The 22,025-nt window shown below is 44.0% G+C and overlaps 1 protein-coding gene across 1 annotated transcript; it reads right to left on the bottom strand.

Moving 5' to 3' along the window:
- Nucleotides 1-818: 818 nt before the first annotated feature.
- LOC118365974 (monocarboxylate transporter 2-like) lies at nucleotides 819-19,528 on the bottom strand. Its single transcript, XM_052492316.1, has 5 exons — nucleotides 18,781-19,528; nucleotides 8,200-8,451; nucleotides 4,021-4,164; nucleotides 2,891-3,700; nucleotides 819-2,423 (listed from the first exon to the last, which is right to left on the bottom strand). The coding sequence occupies exons 2-5, from the start codon at nucleotides 8,414-8,416 to the stop codon at nucleotides 2,149-2,151; spliced, it is 1,446 nt and encodes a 481-aa protein (XP_052348276.1). The 5' UTR covers nucleotides 8,417-8,451; nucleotides 18,781-19,528; the 3' UTR covers nucleotides 819-2,148.
- Nucleotides 19,529-22,025: the final 2,497 nt, after the last annotated feature.

Raw genomic sequence — 22,025 nt, 5'->3', positions numbered from 1 at the left:
CCTCTGCTGTAGAGGATAAGTTGATTGGAATTACCAGCCTCAGAAATTGCAGCCCAAATAAATGCTTCACAGAGTTCAAGTAACAGACACATCTCAACATTAACTGTTCAGAGGAGACTGCCGAAATGCTGCAAAGAAACCACTACTAAAGGACACCAATAATAAGAAGAGACTTGCTTGGGCCAAGAAACACAAGCAATGGACATCAGACCAGTTGAAATCTGTACTTTGGTCTGATGAGTCCAATTTTGAGATGTTTTCTTTCCTACCACAGTGTCTTTGTGAGATGCAGAGTAGGCTTTGCTGGTGACACTGTCAATTATTTATTTAGAGTTCAAGGCACACTTAACCAGCATGGCTACCACAGCATTCTGCAGCGATACTCCAACCCATCTAGTTTGCACTTAGTGGGAATCGTTTGTTTTTCAAAAGGACAATGACCCAGCACACCTCCAGGCGGTGTCAGGGCTATTTGACCAAGGAGAGGTCATCTGCATTAGATGACCTGGCCTCCACAATCACCTGACCTCAACCCAATTGAGATGGTTTGGGATGAGTCGGACAGTAGAGTGAAGGAAAAGCAGCCAATAAGTGGTCAGCATATGTGGGAACTCCTTCAAGACTATTTGAAAAGCATTCCAGGTGAAGCTGGTTGAGGGAATGCCAAGAGTGTGCAAACCTGTCATTACATTTACATTTACATTTAAGTCATTTAGCAGACGCTCTTATCCAGAGCGACTTACAAATTGGTGCATTCACCTTATGACATCCAGTGGAACAGCCACTTTACAATAGTGCATCTAAATATTTTAGGGGGGGGTGAGAAGGATTACTTATCCTATCCTATCATCAAGGCAAAGGGTGGCTACTTTGAAGAATCTCAAATATATATATTTTTGATTTGCTTAACCTTCTTTTGGTTACTACATTATTCCATGTGTTATTTCATCGTTTTGATGTAGAAAAAAAGAAATGTAGAAAATAGTAAAAATAAAGAAAAACACTTGAATGAGTAGCTTTTGACTGGTACTGTATATATGACACAACTTAGATGCATTCTTTACATAAGGCAATGTATCATTGGGGAAAGTTAAACAGCTACTCCCAGAAATGACCATTGACTACACAAATGAATATCCCTGTTTATACTGTACGTACATCAAAACAATGGCTAGGAATAGGTTATATTGCTCATGGATTCTTTATTTGGTATAAACCAGCAATATGCACATTTCTAGATGATTTTGATTGTGAATATCAAGTATTCTTAATAAGGCCATTGAAAATACAGCCAATAAAACTAATTTACATTCAACCTCATTAAATTTGATTAAATTGCATTTGTTTCATTGTTGTTTTGGACGAGGCCTAAACATGGCCAGTTTAGAAGTAGTGCAGTGAATACGGACTCCATGTGCAATATGCAATAGTGAATAAAACAGCGGGTGTGTTATCGTTAGATGAGAAGCTTGGCAGTTGTGCAGGTTTAGCTAACGAACACAACTGACACAGTGCGCTAAAGAACACTATAATACATGGTCACTGGAGCCACCAAACCATGAACTCATCTCTGTTCCTGTGTTGCAACGATATCTGTCTCTCACCATAACCCTGGTACTAACAGACATTATGTGTCCTCGCATGTCAGCTCCCAGCATAGGAAGCTGGGATATTAACCTGTATTGATTTCAATCAGAACAGTTGAATTGGGTTGCTGGTGTGGTAGGTTTAGTGTCACAGACTAAATACATGAGCAGTACTAGATTTCTGTCAACAGGTCGCACAGATTCCTAGATACGCGACAAAAGCTTCTTTCTCATATTCCAAGCCTTGTGGCCTCCTAACATGCGTTCTGTATCTTACACCATTATCTTCGGCTAGTCTGATGTTTGAGTAGTAGTCAGGGCAGTCACCCCTTCCTCCAGCAATACGCCTCGCAGTATCCCACGACATGGTTGTCGTTGTTACTTTGGCAGTTTGAGTGTCTCTGAAACAAAGGGGCCCCTGCGGGGAGGCCCCTGAGCAGTACCCTGGAGAGTGAAAGACCAGGAGGCACCCCACTTGAGCTCAGTCTGCAGTTTGATAGTGGCAGAGGGGGACGTGAGGGTAGTGGTGGAGGGGGGTGTGGTTGGCAGTAGGGGAGGGGCTCTAGATGTTGGTCTCCCTCTGCATGGCGTCCTCATCTTTGGGGTCTACCATGTCCTCCAAGGCCTGGGCGTCCCCGTCTGTCTCCTTTTGGTCCTGGTCCCGGTCGGGGTCCTCGGTTTCAGTCCGTTTGTACATCTCCTCCTGCTTGCGCTCCTTGGCCAGGAGTCTGTAGTTGATGAAGTTGCCGATGAACAGCCAAATACTGGCCATGATCACCACAGCCCCACAGCAGAAATACATGTACTTGTAGTTTTTGGTGATGTCCACCAGTTTACCTGTAAATAAGAGCATAGAAAGGGTAAATGTTATTACATTTTTGTAAATGTTTTTTAATGTTTTATTGAGTGATGAAAGTCTGTCATATTGTTATGTTCTGCATTTCCAAATATGCCTTTATCCGTTTCTTCATGTCTACTGATCTTTAATGAGGACATTATGTCAAATAAATGAAGCATTTTGTAAAGGACCAATAATCACAGAATGAACTTTCCATGTGTTGTTATTGTAATTAGACAAATAAGCACATATTATAAGAATGCCAAAACGTAATATGGCTTTTTCACTATAAATCAGCAAACTATAATCAAGATCAAACCAAGTGAATGATTACTAAGCAATAGCCCTCCATAAAACAATAATTGGGTGACTTTAATTTATTTCTTTGGCATATCAACTGCTTAAAAAGTAAAAAATGTCTCACAACTGAATGAAGTAGTAATGAGTTGAGAGATCAGTGACATACCTGCCAGGGGTGGACCAATGAGGACAGGGCAGCACTCCACAATGGTGGTGAGCCCCACGGCGCTGGAGAACCTCTGAGCCCCCACCAGGTCCATCAGGGTCTCAAACAGCACCGAGCTGACCATGCCGAACGCAAAGCCAAAGAACACGGCGTACACCACCAGGCCTGTGTAGCTCTCCACCAGGGGGCAGAGGATGTGGCACACCCCGTTGTAGAGCACGGCGAAGCTGAAGAAGTACTGGATTCTGGGTCGGATCCACTTCGAGTTGGCCAGGAGCCCCATGGAGGGCCGGGCAAACATGTCCACAAAGGCCAGGATGGAGAGCAGGAAGGCGGCCGAGTACTCGTCCACGCCTATGTCCTTGGCATAGGCCGTCAGGAAGACGATTGGCGAGAAAAAGCCCAAGAACATGATGACGTTGCCCGACAGATAGATGAGGAAACCGCGGTGCTTGAAAAGCGACAGGTCAATGAACTTGTTGACAGTCCCCAAACAAGTGGTCGTCTCCTTCTTCTTGGTGGCGGTTTTGGCAACGACCAACTCCTCATCCTTCTTGATTTTGCCCAGCGGTGGCCCCAGGGGCCTCATCAGGGCACCAGCCACACAGCAATTGAGCAGTATGCCCCCCAGGATGAGGAAGCTGCCCCTCCAGCCGAAGGAGTTGAACAGGTACTGGTTGAAAGGGGCTAGGCTGCTCAGGAACACTGGGCTACCGGCCATGGCTATTCCGTTAGCGATGGGACGCTTCTTATAGAAGTACTTGCCAATCATAGTCAGGGCTGGCTGAAGGTTAAAGGCTAGGCCCAGGCCTTTGTGAGGAGAGAGGAATAATATGATTTAGAGTTCAAAAGATCATACATTTCTAACAAGATAATTATCTGATAAGAACACATTCGGAATAATATACATTTTCTTCAATTAGCCAGACTGTGGTCATTAAATGATTTGACAAATCAAGCTTAACTGTACTCTTGTAATGTATCTATAGTCTTTTACTATGACCTTTGTGAAAGACAGAATGGGAAACTCCAAATCAGTTGTAGGCCTATTTTCATCCAGTCACTTAAGGAGTTTGACACTATAATCAAATAACTCCGAATGAGTTGAAAATGGATTTCATGGGAATTACCTCCTATAAGACCGATGCAAACATAAAGCTCCACCACGCTGTTGCAGAAGGAAGCGGATATCAACCCGATAGAAGACAGTACTCCCCCCATGATCATGACAGGTCTGCAGCCATATGTGTTTACCAGTACACTGCTTATGGGACCTGGAAGAGAAACAAATGAGACACTAAAAACATGGTCTTTCATCCAAGCCATACATTCAGCCTGCTATAGACTCGGGTAATCATGTAGTGATTACTTAACGGTTTAAGCTTGTTAGCGTTGAAAGACAGCATGAAACTTCCCAGCTCTGGAAATAGAGGTACTGTAACAAGACCTTGTTGATACTGGTAAACAATGTACAACATCGTGTTGTGTGTTCTGCATGTATTCTTAAGGGGGCGAGGGCTGCATTGAGAGATCAGTAACAAACAGGCATGGGTATAACACAGCATTATCTTAGTAGTCAAACAGAAAAAAATGCCTTATTGCCAATAAGTACAGAGCACGTTGACAAAACATCTGTTCTTTTCCAGCTTAGCTACATATGTATCAGAGATCCCATCACGACAAGCAATACATGTACTGTTGGACCAACAAGACCAATGGCACAGAGTGCAGGTGACGTCTTGGACATAACTCAGCACCTAGACAATTAACCAACGGGTGCCTGTCAGCCTTGGACAGGCTGCACTGAGAGCTGAGGGCCAAACTAATAGAGCGTTAGTCAAACAGAATGAATCAGAATCGATCAGGCCCGTCAAGCATCATCGACACGCTGAGTGAAGACAATGAACTGCGCTCTGGTTGGACACGCAATGGTTCTCTCTATTTCATAAGCTTTCAAGGCACAGCTGCCATGCTAATGCAAAACAGAGACCCAATGTGGCAACCAGTTATCTTATGAAGTGGATAATAGACACGGACTGTATGAATACACACTGTATGGGCATAGAGAGGTTTCAGATGTAACAGTGAGAGAACACTGGTTAACGTAAATGGACTCCTCTGAATTGATCTGGTTACACTGCATTAAAGCATTACCAGATGTATTTTCTGAAAGTGCACTGCAATGTAATGTTTTCGTATCTAAAGAGAGGGATGGGGGGGAATCAGGAACGATGACACACACACACCTTGAAGTGATCAGAAGACCTTGGCTCCATGGCCCGTTTGTCCCTGAGCGCCGTTTCTTTTTCATTCACAGTTTTCCATGAGTAATAATAAGCACTTGATATTGGTAGTACACACGCAGTTGAATTGAGTGGGGCCGACCAGCATCACGCTACTATGCCACAATCAGCTTTCCAATTCCTTGTTACCTTCAATAAGGGCTTGCCACACAACTTCTTCTTAGGGCCATACAACACAAGACAACTGGCAGCAAGGGAATCTTAGCAGATGTTGGTTTTAGTGGGAACCCGTCATTCAACCCTCTCTATGGTCATTGATAGTACATCAAACTGACTGGTCCAAACAGTTCCTTTTAAATTGTGTCCTTGTCAAATTTCTAAAAGTTGTTGTTAAGGGAAACTTTGTCCTTTGTATTTCTAAAGTCCTGTTCTGTTTGAACCTTTGAACCTCTGGTCTCCATTACCTGATAGGGTGAGGAATGACTCAATGTCCCCTTCCATGACAGACGTTAAACAAAAGGACGAGTAAATTGAATAAGAAACGATAAGAGTAATGAAAGGTTTCTTCCCTTTTTTTTTTGAATAATGCCCCCATTAGCGAGCAGAAGATGTGTCGTATCTGTGTCGGACTCGGGGACTGGTGCTATTTAAAAAGCAGGTTGGGGAAGAAGTCGCCTGACTTCATTTGCTCTGCGTGAATCTTTTTCCGACCTTGAGGAGAGGAGCCCTCCTCGTTTGCATACAGAGCACTTGTCAGTATTCTCCTGAGTCTGTTGGTGAAACCTGGATAGGCCAAGTGGAGGGAGCCCTTTAGGTTTCATATTAGCTCCTTTTAAAAATAAATTCACAAGTGAAGTTTAATTGCTGCAATAGCTGGACACACCTTCCAGGTTACCAAAAGGAAATTAGGAGTTTGCTTTGACAGTAACTATAAGGACAATAAATTAGACTACTATTGACATAGAACACGCTATATTTGAACATACTGTATCTCAGACCCTACCAATATGATTGGGCTCAATTATAAAACATTTTAATGAAGCATGATCAGATACCATAACTTAAGGTTGCTTGTGTCCAGACCTCAGGCAAAATATGGGCTCAATCATGGAAACGAATACCTACAAGAGGATGGGTACACCTGTCATTTACCCTTCCAGCTGTGATTTATTTCACAGGACCTAAAAGCTAGTTTGACAGCAGAAAGATGGAAGTTTGTGTAACACATTTGCCGACCACTCCCTGATTTGTGAGGTTGGAAAAGAAAAGGTTGATAAACCGTCAAGACAGCTGACTATGCAGGAAACTGATGTTTTCAATCCATCATACTATTAATGTCACTCTCATTACGGAATAAAGCGCTGATATATGAAACATAGAGTTGTTTTCCAGAGCAGTTATGCAAGGACGCAAACATGAATTCTATCAGTGGTTGACCGACTAATAACACAGCTTAGCTAGCCGTATTTCTGGACAGTTCAGTTAATCTGCTTGGCAGTGAGAGAGCTCTGCTGCGCTGACCGTCAACAGAGGATGGTACTGTACGTAGCCATGCTGCCTAGCCTAGCCAAGGTCAACTGTCCCTCTCTGTGTGGATTAGTGACATTGATCCAACACTGACACACACACAGCCTCCATTTTAGCACGTCACTGCAGAGCGACACTCAGCCAGGCTAGAAGGGAGGAGGGACGGGAGATCTGCATTAGGCGTCCATATAGCTGATGTAATAGAGTGCAATATTTCACAATAATTCCATTTGGGCTCTTTTCTGCACCCATCAACATCATTACTAATCATTCATCTCCGTGTCTGTGTTACACCCTGGGTTATGGAGACACACAACATCCAGGAAGATATGAAATAGTTGCCTTCACTTACAGTTGTTGTGCATTTGTGGTCTTATCTAATATGTGTGTGTGGCCATACATCATAAAAAATAGGATGGCTGCTGTTGTTTGAAATCAGCAAGAGCCACACATTGGCATATCCTGATGTTTGAGGATATGGCAAGCATTTCCAGTTTTTTTGCTCTGTGATTGACATCCAATCGGCATCATAAGTGGCACTGCTATCTTATCAGTTAGAGAGTCTGCCTGATGACTGCCCTGGAGAATTCAGTATGTGTCTGACCTCTGAACTCGTGGTGGAGGTGGCAGTTGCGTCAACAGCACAGACAGCAGGCGATGTGAAAACAACAGGTGCGTTGTAAAAGAGCCACAAGTCTCCTTCCTCTTCCAAGAGGACAAACACCCTCAATAAGCAGCTCTCTGATTGGGGTAAATATTTGGTGATGCGTGATTGTTTTTCCGCCATGTTATTCCAGAGAACAGCATATACCGCACTGGACTGTCCGTTGCTTGTAGAGATGAAGAATGCATTAAACACTAAAAGGACAATTGCTTTATCGGCCTACAGCTGGTGTAAACACATAGGACAAGAGAGCAGGTGTTTAATGAATAGCTGATGAAGCTCTGTTCTCCCCTTTTGCTCAGAGATCAATATGAATGAATTACACTAAACATTTTAACGAGGGACAAGTGCCTTCTACAGGCTTGTCACATATAGAGGATGGTATTGGGTGTCCTTGGCTCTCTATGGCCAATTGGCCATCACTGTCACCGTCATCACAACAACGGCCTAGGATACAACAAACCCTGTTGACAGCAACAATTAGAAATGAGGGAATAGGATGGCATCCGCTAACAGATGGCCAGCGTGGCACTGCCAAGCAAGGTGCCTACCGGGTAACCTAGTGAGGGGTAAAGTCATGCTGAGAAGGAGACAATGTGATGCATGACTATTACAATATGCTGATGACTAGTCACAGAAACCATGTTTTCCTCTTGAATGTCAATTTAAAGATGGTCATAGGTTCTCATAGGAGACACACAATCAGATCAGTACAGGTACCTTGCCCCATACTTAGGGCCTGAGTTTCCCCTGGACAGGTCACATGATGAAGATAAACTCAGGGCACTACATATACAGAAACCCAACCGTAACAAATCAGACAGATGACTTCAACAAGAGACTACCTGGACACCAACTTAATGTATTGGTCTTACCGCCTGCGTACATGACGGCCAGCATGATGGAGGAGATCCATGCTATCTGGCTGTAGGAGCAATCAAAGATCTTCTGGATGTCCTTGAAGTAGACGGTGATGGCCTTGGGGAAGGCGTAGGAGAAGCCGATGGAGATGAAGGATCCCAGGACCACGGCCCAGCCCCAGCCCCCGTCCGGAGGGGTCACTGCTGGGGGGCCTGCGGCAGGGGGTGGCATCTCTGACCCAGCTGGCTCTCAGCACTCACTGTTTACTGGTGGGGGAAAGAGGAAGAACAGGGGTCAGTACAGGGGATATATGAAGAGGAATGAGAGGGTCAGTACAGGGGAAATATGGAGAGGAAAAAGAGAGTCAGTACAGGGGAAATATGAAGAGGAATGAGAGGGTCAGTAAAGGGGTAATATGAAGAGGCAGAGGAAAGAGAGAGTCAGTACAGGGCAAATATGAAGAGGAAGAGGATAGAGAGGGTCGGTACAGGGGAAATATGAAGAGGAAGAGGATAGAGAGAGTCAGTACAGGGGAAATATGAAGAGGAAGAGGATAGAGAGGGTCGGTACAGGGGAAATATGAAGAGGAAGAGGATAGAGAGAGTCAGTACAGGGGAAATATGAAGAGGAAGAGGATAGAGAGAGTCAGTACATGGGAAATATGAAGAGGCAGAGGAAAGAGAGGGTCGGTACAGGGGAAATATGAAGAGGATAGAGAGAGTCGGTACAGGGGAATGATGAAGAGGCAGAGGAAAGAGAGGGTCGGTACAGGGGAAATATGAAGAGGAAGAGGATAGAGAGAGTCAGTACAGGGGAATGAGGAAGAGGCAGAGGAAAGAGAGGGTCGGTACAGGGGAATGATGAAGGGGAAAAGAGGAAAGAGAGGGTTGGTACAGGGGAAATATGAAGAGGATAGAGAGAGTCAGTACAGGGGAATGATGAAGGGGAAAATAGGAAAGAGAGGGTTGGTACAGGGGAAATATGAAGAGGATAGAGAGAGTCAGTACAGGGGAATGATGAAGGGGAAAAGAGGAAAGAGAGGGTTGGTACAGGGGAAATATGAAGAGGATAGAGAGAGTCAGTACAGGGGAATGATGAAGGGGAAAATAGGAAAGAGAGGGTTGGTACAGGGGAAATATGAAGAGGCAGAGGAAAGAGAGGGTCGGTACAGGGGAAATATGAAGAGGAAGAGGATAGAGAGAGTCAGTACAGGGGAAATATGAAGAGGAAGAGGATAGAGAGAGTCAGTACAGGGGAAATATGAAGAGGAAGAGGATAGAGAGAGTCAGTACAGGGGAAATATGAAGAGGAAGAGGATAGAGAGAGTCAGTACAGGGTAAATATGAAGAGGAAGAGGATAGAGAGAGTCAGTACAGGGGAAATATGAAGAGGAACAGTGGGAGAAACCGTTGAAAAGCTCTCTGGGTAGGGGAGCTGGACAATAATGATGATAATGACGTCTCCACTCCCTCTAAGATTAATGTCTGTATTGTAAACTTAGGCTTGAAAAACGAATAAAAAATGTAAAATTTATAATAAAAAAAGCTCTCATATGTGTACTACTTTTTGACTATTCTCTCCCACATATGTGGACCATTAGGCACAACATTCAGAGGTTAAAGGTTGTTTGGAGACAACTGTAGCTAACACCAATACCACATTGACAATGGCATGTTTTAAGTGTGCGCCCTACTGAAAATCAGTTTCCCACAGGTTGAGGCCATGTCCCTTTTGTCATTTAAACTCTTGACTGCTGGGTCATAAGACCAGAGCTCAGCTCCAGAATGCACGTGAGCACACTGACAGAGTTAATCACCCTTGTCACAAGGTTGAGTTTCTACCTGAAACCAAATCAGCTCTTGCCCCACCCACTTTTCACCTTGAGGGTAGCCCCCTCCACCCCCACCCCCCATTCTGCCCTCACATTTCAGGAAGGTAATGGAGTAATGGAAACCAGAATGGGTGGAGGGTGGAGTGAGAGGGGAGAGGTGTACGGGCAGCAGTGACCAAGATCATGTGTCTTTATTGACAAAGCAAACATGTCTCTGATCGTATATACACACATACACCACACATACACACTTTCTAAATTGTTCAAGAGATATCATGGGTAAGAGGCAGCTGCTTAGTTCCAGACACACAATCTACAACAACCGATGAGTGATATTAATATGTGCCTCCGTGATCCAACGAGCTTAATTAACATTCCATTTTTTTTCTGAACTCACATACGTTGACATAACATAACCAACCACTGGCTTATGAAGGCATTTCAACATCACAAGTAAAAGCTTATTTAAATGGGATTATCGTAGTTTAGTAAAACATGCTCAGCCATACTCTAAACGATACAGCTTTAACAGGGGCATGGCATGGCTTTGATTAGGTGGGTTAGAAGCATGAAGGTAGACCCATAGCTCTCAAGGCGACCCATAGCACACTAACTCTATCCAAGGTAAAGAGTTGAGGAAAGTGGTTGAAGTTCCAACCATACCAGAAGGGGACAAAAGCACTAAAACTAAAACCTACCATTTCAATCTCAAGAGTGTCTGTAAAACGGGCTCCATGACAACAACATGGTGCAGTGGCATCAATAAATGATATCAGTCTCTGTCTCTCATCAAGTCGTGGCCAGATCAGATTGCACTGCTGTGGAGCCTCATTCATATTCAGCCCCATCTCAGCTGTCAACGGCAGGCAATTAGCTATACTAGTCGCCATGTGCTGTGATTGGCTGACCTTTCAGAAGAAAAAAGGAAAACGTGAATGAAGACAGTGACTCAACGTCACTATAAAGACGTTAGAAAGCCTATTTAAATCTTATGCTAAAACTGATAGTAGTAGAATTTTTTGATTTTATCAGCTGGTTCATAACTACTACACTACACGAAACGACACTACACGACTTCTGACACACACACACACACTCAAACACAACATTGTTTAGGTAAGGAATATCTCCAGCCCAGCTTTTCTAAATAAAGACGCTGTTTCATCACGACTATGTAAACACAGTTATTATTTAACAGGCACCACGAGTATTTGTGACCTGTATAATGTGGGCTTAACGGAGGGTGAAGTGGTAGAGAAAGGGTCATCCAAGGTCATTCCTACAGGCGTTCCGGGCATCTTCACGTCACTCTTTTCAGGTGTTTTGACTTAAAATATTTTTTACATTTCAAACTTAAGCTAACATTTTTGCTAATCACTCAGATATATAATCCTCTGTGCATATTCCCATTTGTTGCTCTTTTAATTAAACTCAAAGATGATCTATTTTTCAAACATCCATATGGTGATAAAGTCTAATCTGATTATTGGCCGGGCTTGATAGTGGGGTTGGTTGATTGAACGTGACGACAATGCATCACGGGGTCTCGGGACTCATAAGCTGCTTAGGTTTATAAGTCTGAATAGTATAGTGAAAATACCAAAACACACCGTGTAAGCGATGATAACAGTCGCACAAAAAAACTTTCCGTGAGTATACAAAACAAGTTTGATTTGGCTATTTGACTTACATGAGCCTACTTGTGTTTTTCAAGAGAATTTTATTCATTCTTTGTGCGCCACAGTAGTTTCTCCCCTCTCCCCGTGATGTCATCATGTGTCATCTGTAATGTGTCTTTCCTCTGTTTGGTTTCTCAGAATAGCAGCTGACACAGAGGGATGGGCAGATGCTTTCACAGCCAGAGACAACCAACCACAGTCCCGCATAGCCAGAGGGATGTGTCCCGTCTAAGCCAATCACAAGGCACTTCAGATGCCTGTCCTTGCCAGTTGTTGAACTGAGCAAACAGTGTGCCTACCTTAGGTCTACCTGTGCTCAAAACACTCCTGTTATCTTAAACTTCAGGGAAGGTTAAATGGACAATGGAGCCTTAGAATTAGAATGCAGAGGCAGGTAGCCAACCACTATAACAGCATTCCTCTAATTGAATTATCTCAATGACAAGCTGATCAGAGCATGTAACACAATAGTGTGTGTGTCTTTGGTTTGGCAGTTTGTCAAGCTGGTAGGTCTGCATTTTCCTCCAAGGTCGAACCTGAGGCATAGCTTGACAGGCTGCCTAAAGTCTTCCCTCAGACATCCATGGCCAAGGTAAACTGATCCTAGACCTGTGCTGACTAAGGGGTACAACTTCTGAGCCTGTCTGTGTTCTGTTTCAGGTGAGCTACGTTGAGTAACCATGGAGCCTGAAACAGAGAAGGTGTGTAACTGAGTTAACGGACACAATGCACCACCTGCAGCAACACGACTGACTGCCCACGAGCCACATGATGATCAGGATGGGTGGCTTTGTGTCTCTTGGTACACCCAACAGGATTATGTGGCATAGAGTGTGCAGAGCGAAAATGAAAAAGGATAGGTAACCTACTCAGAGTTATCTTGGCACCACGTTGGCAGAACGATTTGAGTAAATATCGAACCACTCTGAGGCTGGTTGCAGTTTTGAGCTTTGCAAATTACGGAATAATCACACTTTTTTTTTCATTGACGTGTTAGAATTGAGGTTTTATAAATAGCAGCTACGCCAGTTGCCACGGTCATAGAGGAGAAGTAGAACAATATATCATATCTAGTAACTGCATTTGACTTCTGCCTAAATGTAAAACAGGCAGTAATAGAAGTTTCTTGCTGGGCCCTTGCTCAGAGGTATGAATGGCATTCAGGCATTGCGAGGTCACTAGCGTCACCATGCTGTCGTCTGGTTTGTGTATCCACAGGCCTTCGGGCAGGCACAGGCCACTCCTGTGACAGTCTAGTCCTCAGGGAATCTTGTGTCACCTTGGATGAAACTGACAAGAAGATATGAGCCAAGTGTTTTCATTAGCATCATACACTACCTGGTTGAGTAGGTCTGAATAGCCTGTGGGAGAGGAAGACATGAGGAAGAGGTGGAGAGCAAATAAATTGAGAGGGAGAAGATGAGTGCTTGTAAAAGGGACTTTCCAGGTGAACAGAATGGAGAGACGTTATTGATCCCATCTATCAAAATCATGTCGATTGATTATAAGAATTCAGGGAGAACATCTCCAGAGCAGAAGCCAAGAGAAATGTCTACTCCGCCTTCTCTTAATGTCGCTGGTTCAAATACCTGAGCTGACAAAGGTGTAAAAACCTGTCCATGTGACCTTGAGCAAGGCACTTAACCCTAATTTGCTCCAGGGACGCCGTACTACTACTGCTGACCCTGTGAAAGCAACACATTTCACTGTATGTGACAATTAAACATACCCCCCCCCCCTTTTTGTTTTACCTCACAGCACCAATGTTCTCGAAACAACAGCCAGAGAGTCTTGTACAAAGTCACAACAAAAGACAGTAAGTATCTGCTTTCCACCAGACACTGGGTAATGATGTCACACAAAGCTCACAAGGTCATCAATACAATATCAGTGTGCCTCCAGTCTGACGTCCTTCACTATCAACAGATGAGTTTTAATACATAATATACAGCGAGGAGTCTAGCGACCATCAACCTGTGACACAAATGAGTGTCACAAATAGAACACTGGAAATCATGTGTATACAATAAAGATAAAAGTCATAAATATGCTAAGTAATGTGTTAATTACTCTTAACTGAATATTAACTTTATCCATCTGAAATGTTCCCCATTGCAGTGCTCTACACAACTCTGTGTTGTCTTTCAGAAGAAATTTTCCTTGACCATTGCCATATGTCAGGCCATACTGCAGGTGCCCATCCCCCGCCCTCGCCCCAGTCAAAACGTGTTCCAATACAACATGCTTTCCATACCCGTTGGCTTATTAGGGCGGCAGGTGGTTTGAGCGTTGGGCCAGTAAACAAAAGGTTGCTGGATTGAATCCCCAAGCTGACACGGTAAAAATCTGTCATTCTGCTCCTGAACAAGATAGTTAACCCACCGTTCCCCGGTAGGCCATCATTGTTAATAAGGATTTGTTCTTAACTGACTTACCTAGTTGAATAAAGGTTAAAAAAAATATTTTTATATATGTGCTATTTCTATGCTCACCATTAAAAGAGCTCACTATGTGGTAGTGGTACAGTGAATAGATCTGAGGGTCTAAGAAATTATACTCTGCTGGGTGGAATTTTAAATTCTATGTCACCATTTTCCACTGACACTTTGACCTCAACCAAAGCATGTTTTGCGCGTCGAACCAGAATGGGTTTTCTACTTGAGAAGAACAAATCAGGAATTCCAGAAACAGTCTGTGTTTCGGGAAAACATATAAACATGGTGGTAATATTAACGTGTTGAAGCCTCTTCTTGAAAAAGGAACAGTCTGCAAGTTATACTATAAGGCCAACAATTGAACCTTTATTTAACTAGGCAAGTCAGTTAAGAACAAATTGTTATTTACAATGACGGACAACCCCAGTCAAAACCGGACGATGCTGAGCCAATTGTGCACCGCCATATGGAACTCCCAATCACGGACAGATGTGATGCAGCCTGGATTCGAACCAGATACTGCAGTGACGCCTCCTGCACTGAAGTACAGAGTCTTAGACCACTGCGCCACTCGGGAGCCCAAAAGGAATGGCAGACCTATAATGCACATTTCTATGTGAATTTGGTCAGGTGGCCCAAAAAGTTGCATATTGCAGTTTTCATGATAAAGGCTACGCACGAAAGCAAACTGTTGAAACAAATGAACTCTCATTCTCTCAATACATTAATTCTAGGACTTGGCATGTCAAAAGTGTAAGCCAGGGTGGTGTTGAAGGGGCTTGTAGCCTTTTTGAAAGCAGGCATCTGACCTCAAGGTCACCTGAAAGTAATGTATGTACTGTAGCAAACGTGTATCCGTACAACTAGCTCATCATTAACCACAACTGCCATCTCTCACTTCACACAAAACGATTCATCGTTGACATAAACATTCATCAAGATGGAAAATAATCTACCAGACACACTGATCCAGTATACAGTTGCCTCTTTGAAGACCTGTAGAGGTAGTAAAGACGCAACAGGAACTACAACCTCCATGGTTTCTCAATAGAAGAAAGACTACTGAGAGACAATGGGCCCATCGACAGCCAGAATAAACACCCTGCCCAGCAGTCCGGGTTCTTTCCATGAAAATAATCAATAGGTGTTTTATATCCTATTATTGTAGTTTCTGCTTTCTAACTTCTATGGCAACACACCCAGAAAGTAGTCTTACATGAACAACTGGTAATGGCAAAGCAGACAATAAGTCTATCTACCACATTTAGGGCTATAAGGAGACATTTTGAGACCTGTTAATATAATGGCATTACAAGAGTAAATACCAAGTTACTACACAGGTATGAGAACAACTTGGTGTAAAGTGTTAACGGGTGCCTTTTACTACAGGTTCTCTTAACCCATTACCGAGCTGATTCTGTTCAAATGCATGGGTGGTGACTAATCTACCATCTACCAGCTAACCACACCCACTTAGACTACTTATTAGCCATGTCTTCAGCTGCTAAGTACATTTAATTACCATGGAAGGCCTTGAGTGGTGCCTGCGCGTAGTCAGCAGATTGTAGTCAGCGATGGATTTAGGTCACCCGGTGTGCCAGGTAGGTGGTGTTAACTTTTGGAACCATTCCATTGGTCTTTAAGTGCCAACTCGGCCCTCCTGGCGCACAGGGCGAGCTAAAACAAGTGGTGATTTCTGTCTAGGCAGAGTGTCATGCCCCCCGAGCAACATCCAGTGCTGCCAGTGCCAAGAACCAACCTGTTAATCCATGCCAATATGTTCTGCAGCGTCAAAACCTAAGTAATGGTATGGGCAAACATGACATATTACACCACACATTTTAAGTGTAAAGTTTTAGTAGTTTGATAACGGTGTGTAGATGATTCTTCTAAATTCTTGTACAACAAACATTTTTTTCATTAGCTTACATTGATTTGATGGACATTTGATCCAAGTATTTGTTTGAGAGGGGGTCAAATGGGGACCACTGAGTAAGGGTTAGGCTACGTAAACGCCAAACAGGACATTCATAACTGGAGAAAAAGCATAAACAAACTGGGCTCTGACCGAACATGAACTGTCTCTTACAACCTCTTTTGATAAGCTACGGCTGTGGAGGACTGCTCAACTACTCACAGGGGATTAGAGTCTGAGCTCCACTTCCCTCCCTGTTTTCTACGACGGCACCATGGGACTGGAGCACTGGACGGACACAGCACCTAAGCCACGTTGTTGATCAAGGGTTCTTGTGCCAGGCTAGGGAATTACTGAACGTATGCAACCTAATACATACCTGACTCCAGGTGACATATTACACGGTATACATCTAAGGCATTTCTATGCCTAATATACTGTGGTGTAGGACACTGGAAATGGTTTCCTATTGAATCGTGCAAGCACTTATTAAACATCAAAAGCACCAAAACTGGACAACGGGAACAGCATAATAGATTGTATACTAGGGCCGGAAATTGCCAGGGAGCTCACGTCATGATATTATCACGATATTTAAGCTAATTATACGATATGTATTGCGATTCTCACAATTCTATATGTATTGCGATTCGATACTGAGATTTTATTGCAATTTGATGTTCCAAATGTGCAAACATATGGGAACATGTTTCTCACTATATCTACAGCAGAGAGACAAGAGAGAGCATGAGAAAATGAGTTTTGATTAGTCATGGAAATAAAAGTGCTGGAAACATGTTGGCTCGATATTTAAAAAGAAGATGGAGAACAAGCTTAAGGATGAACAATACCAGAGTTTTGGCACAGGTACAGCCGACTAGCACTAGCTAATGCTGATTAGAAAATCATTATTATATCTATATATTTGTCCAAAATAATATTGCTAAATGTAACTGTATCGATCCCCCCCCCCCCATCACTATTGTGTATACAACCATAATCATAACAACAGCTTTGTAAATACTATATCAACACCACAAACTTGTTTGGGAATTATTGTAACACCTAAGTGTTAAAACTTCAGCAACTTTTAAGGCTTGATTTTCTACCCACATGCTCAGGGGGAACACTGCTTTAGTTTACATTTAGTTTACAAAACAGTGAAACACATTAGAGCAGAGGACAATGAATGTGGCTTGAGGGCTATGACAACCTTCCAGTATTTAGGATTGAGTCAGAGGTCATGTTACCCAAATCACAACAGTGAATGATGGCCTACGGGCTGCTGACGATGGTTGGCTGGTCACTGCTTGTTTTAGTCACGATGAGAAACCATTTCCCCTGTGAGATGGCCGTCTATAAAACTGATTTATCTTCAGAGGGGTTGGGAAGCCAGATGGATGGTGAGGCTAAGAGGCAGATGACAACTGGTTGTGGAGATGAGTCAGCTTAGCTTGAAGCTAACCATCCATGTATTATTTAGCTACATAGACTAGCGCACTAGAATGCACCATTTCTATTGGGATTTGAATGTTTCCTAGCCATCTGTCAGGTCAACTATGAAGTGGTGGCTCAATAAAGTGGAGAGGCCCCTATCTAGGTTACAATACAACAATCTTACAAAGGTTTCTCATGTCTGCAATGTCTACATATTACCTTTCCTTTAGTAACCCAAAGAAAGTAGTCCAGTACCAGAGGCAGAACCAGCCTACGCCAGTACCAGAACTTCTCCAATAGGCCTACCAGAGAGCAAAGTAATGACCTGGGGAGGAACGTGAAAGCCCCTGAAGTGCATTATTAATTCATTATTAATATGTGCACATCTATGGCCCATTGTTATTTGTCTACATTTCTTTCAACAATGCAAGCCATATATTGCCCAATTTCCCATAGCATCTTGCATTACCCAAGAACCAGGCAGACTTCGCTGCTCATTTTGTAAAAAACTGTTTTTATCTCGTGCTATATCAAGTCAAGGTGGAAAAAAGACAGACCAAATGTGACTGACCGATGTTATATTTAAAGCGCACCAGCTGACCCGGAGAGTGAAACATCCTCTGCTTGGCCCAAACCTGTTTAGGAAAAACCTTCAGATCAGATCCTTAGATAATAATAGACTCGTATGATTTGGTAACTGTGTCATCTCAGTGGGAAAATGGTTACATTATATTAGGCATCGAGACGCACGGGATGAGAAGAGAGATGTACAGTAGACCTACTGATCAGTGACGCCTCAAACTATGATGCAATACCCGCGTGTAGATCCTAATCCGTGTAGTCAGATACTCTGTGTGCGTGTGCTGCTGATAGAAACCGGATGGAACCAGCCAAATATGCATATCATAATCTACACTGGGCCTACATAAAAAAGTATTCATAATTATCTAGGCTAATGTAGTCTATAAGCATCATTCGCACAATATTGGGATTAATAAGAGAAACGACTAACATGTCTGTCGGTGCCACATTTGGTTAACTCCGTGATTACGCACAATATATGTACATTTCAAGCTGAAACATAATGTAATTCAAAATCCAGCCTATTGTTTGCTTTATAAAGCATGTAGCCTAAGTGGTGTAGGCTATTGTTGTCACGATGACCAAGCATCTCTCTAAATGCCGAAGCAAAGCGTATCATTGTTGGACAAAAATAATAATCGTGAACGCACGGGCAGCTGTTCAGAGTTTCGTAAGCATTATTCCATAACGGATAACTTTCAGGAAACGCATATTACCTTTTGCGAATATAGGCGCGGTCTATCCCCAAATGTGGTATGTGGTCCTTGGTCGCTGACCTTGTCAGTGTTGCGGGAAGATGGGGCTGTATTCTATTTGAATTCGCTTACTAGGAAGCTGAATGTGACGTAGAGCGTTGAAAGAAGGCGGCTCAACCTGCTGTTATTCTGGACCACGGGTAGCATAGCGAGCATAGCGCTGGAGACAAGAGACCGGCAAGAGCATCAAGTAAAACCAGCCGGCTTGCGCTCCAATACCGGTAGGGAGGAGAGGGGGGCGTTTGACAATTTGTTTGTGGGTGTTTCTCATTCTTTTGTTATTGAAACCTTGTGGTTTAGCGTCTGCTTCCACTGGAAGAACGCTCCGCGTGTTGTGCCCCATTCAACACTTCAAAACATACTCGAAGTAGGTCATCCGATTTATCACAGGGATTCTTTTAAACAGTCATGTAATGAGGGAGTTGTCTAAACGCTTGTTTCATGCTAGCAAACTATGCATCAAAAATATTGTAGCAAATATAATTTCACATCACTTATGTTGGCCAATTTGACCAGTTTGTTTACCTGTTTGAAGAGCAATTGAATCCTAGAGCGCCAATCGCCCATAAAGGCGTTAGGTGCAGCGTCCAACTTGTGATACACATTTTGTATACATACACAGAGCAAAAATATAAACGCAACATGCAACAATTTCAAAGGTTTTACTGAGTTACAGTTCATAAAAGGGAATCAGTCAATCAAAATGAGTTCATTAGGTCCTAATCTATGGACTGGGTATACACATATGCAGCTGTTGGTCACAGATACATTTACCTTAAAAAAAAAAAAAGGTAGGGTCGTGGATCAGAAAACCAGTCAGTATTTGGTGTGACCATAATTTTCCTCATGCAGCACCACCCATTTAATTTGCATAGAGTTGATTGGGTTGTTAATTGTGGCCTATGGAATGTTGTCCCACCTCTTCAATGGCTGTGTGAAGTTGCTGGGTATTGGCGGGAATTGGAACATGCTGTAAATCCAGAGCATCCCAAACATGCTCAATGGGTGACATTTCTGGTGAGTATGCAGGTCATGGAAGAACTGGGACATTTTCAACTTCCAGGAATTGTGTACAAATTCTTGTGACATTGGGATGTGCATAATCATGCTGAAACATGAGGTGATGGCAGTGAATGGCACGATAATGCGCTCAGGATCTCGCCCACGCAACGTCACCTGCCCGGCTAGTGGCGACCCGTCATTCAGGGCAGGTGAGCCTCACCTGTTTTGATCCTCACATTTTTTGCAACAATTTTTTGGGGGGCTTGTCTGTTTTGCATGTTATTTTGGCATTAATACATGTCACATATCAGTTTGCAAACAATGTAAAATATATATTTTATATATATATATATATTACAGTGCATTCGGAAGGTATTCAGACCCCTTGACGTTTACCCCCTCTGGAACGCTTCAATGGAGAGTCGAGCACATGTTGGGCTTTCTAGCTCAGTGTGTCCTCATTTTCAAGCTTCAGCCCACCTTCTTCCCCTCAGATTGCGCCAAGATAGCCTATCTCATCACGCTGATATCCGGGAGGGCTCTCACCTGGGCTACTGCTGTGTAGGAACAGCAGCCGGCCATATGCGTTAGTCTGGAGGGGTTCGTGGGAAAGGTTAAGAAGGGTTTTTACACCGTGTTCTCTGGGAGAGAAGCTAATCCAGTTTCGGCAGAACTCCTGCAGTGTGGCTGACTACGAGGTGGATTTCTGCACGCTGTCAGCGGAGAGTGCTTGGAACCAGGATGCACTGTTCGATATGTTCCTGCACTGCGTCTCGGAGGAGGTCAAGGGTGAGCTTGCTGCTTGAGATTTACCTACGGATCTTGATTCCCTCATCGCTTTGACCATCTGAATCAATGGTCGACTACGGGAACTAGGGAGGGAGAGGAAATTCGACTTCACTTGCACGTCCAGGGATTCCACCTTGTCTCCGAGTCATCCCGGAAGTCCCCAACAATCCCTTTGCTGTGAGCACCTGAGGCTTCCCGACCTTTCCCGAGGGTTGCTGAAGACGGCTGAGCCACCGCTTCCCAAGCCTATGCAACTAGGTAGAGCTGGGCTTTCACCAGCGGAATGGCAATACAGGATCTACACAAAGAATTGTCTGTATTGCGGGACGCTTGGTCATTTTGTGTCCTCTTGTCCTTTAAAGAGATCAGGCTCACTGGTAGGAGTGAGTCCTCTGATGGGCCATATGGAGAACTTTCCTGCTTCCTTTGCTCGCACCCTTTTAAATGCCATTCTGCTCTGGGGAGGCCAGTCTAAATCTCTCCGGGTCCTCATAGACTCTGGGGCCCAATGAGAGTTTTTCTGACGCTTCCCTGGCTTCCGAGCTGAACAGCCCCACTCAGCCCCTTTCCACTCCTAAGGATTTTAGAGCGCTGGACGGGTGCTGTATAGGCCAGGTCACTCATATTACCACTCCCATCAACCTACTGGTGTCAGGGAATCACAGCGAGACTATTCAATTCCTGCTCATCAAGTCTACTCAGATTCCTGTGGTATTGAGATTCTCCTGGCTCCAGTGACACAATCCCCTCATCAACTGGTCTACTGGTTCCATCATGGGCTGGAGTCCGTACTGCCACACCCAGTGTCTGAAGTCAATGCAACCTGCCCCGGACGTCTTCCTGGGTGCTTGGAAGGTGCCCAGGACCTCTCCGCCATTCCTGTGAAGTACCAGGACCTTCAAGAGGTGTTCAACAAGGCCCAGGCCACTTCGCTTCCGCCACACCGACCTTATGAATGCAGGATTAACCTTCTCCCTAGCACCACTCTGCTCCGGGGATGACTGTGCTCGTTGTCGGGACCGGAGACCAAGGCTATGGACTCCCTAGCTGCAGGATTTAATACGTCCTTTGTCCTCTTTTTCCAGCGCAGGTGTTCCTCTTTGTGGAGAAGGACAGCACCCTGCACTTGTACATCGACTACCAGGGACTCAATTACAAAACGGCGAAGAACCGCTACCCGCTACCACCCATCTCCTCGGGCCTTGGAGCCGCCAAGCTGGATCTATGGAACGCCTACCATCTGGTGCAGATGCGGGAGGAGGATGAGTGCAAAACCACTACGATGCCATTTGGCCTGACCAACGCCCCTGCTGTGTTCCAGGCTCTGGTAAATTATGTTCTCTGCGACATGTTGAACAGATTAGTCTTCGTCTACATTGATGACATCCTCGTCTTCTCCCGCTCTACCCAAGAAC

This window comes from Oncorhynchus keta, chromosome 33 (genome assembly GCF_023373465.1).
Source record: "Oncorhynchus keta strain PuntledgeMale-10-30-2019 chromosome 33, Oket_V2, whole genome shotgun sequence".
Classification (NCBI taxonomy): Eukaryota; Metazoa; Chordata; class Actinopteri; order Salmoniformes; family Salmonidae; genus Oncorhynchus; species Oncorhynchus keta.
This window is presented reverse-complemented; position numbering and strand designations above follow the sequence as displayed.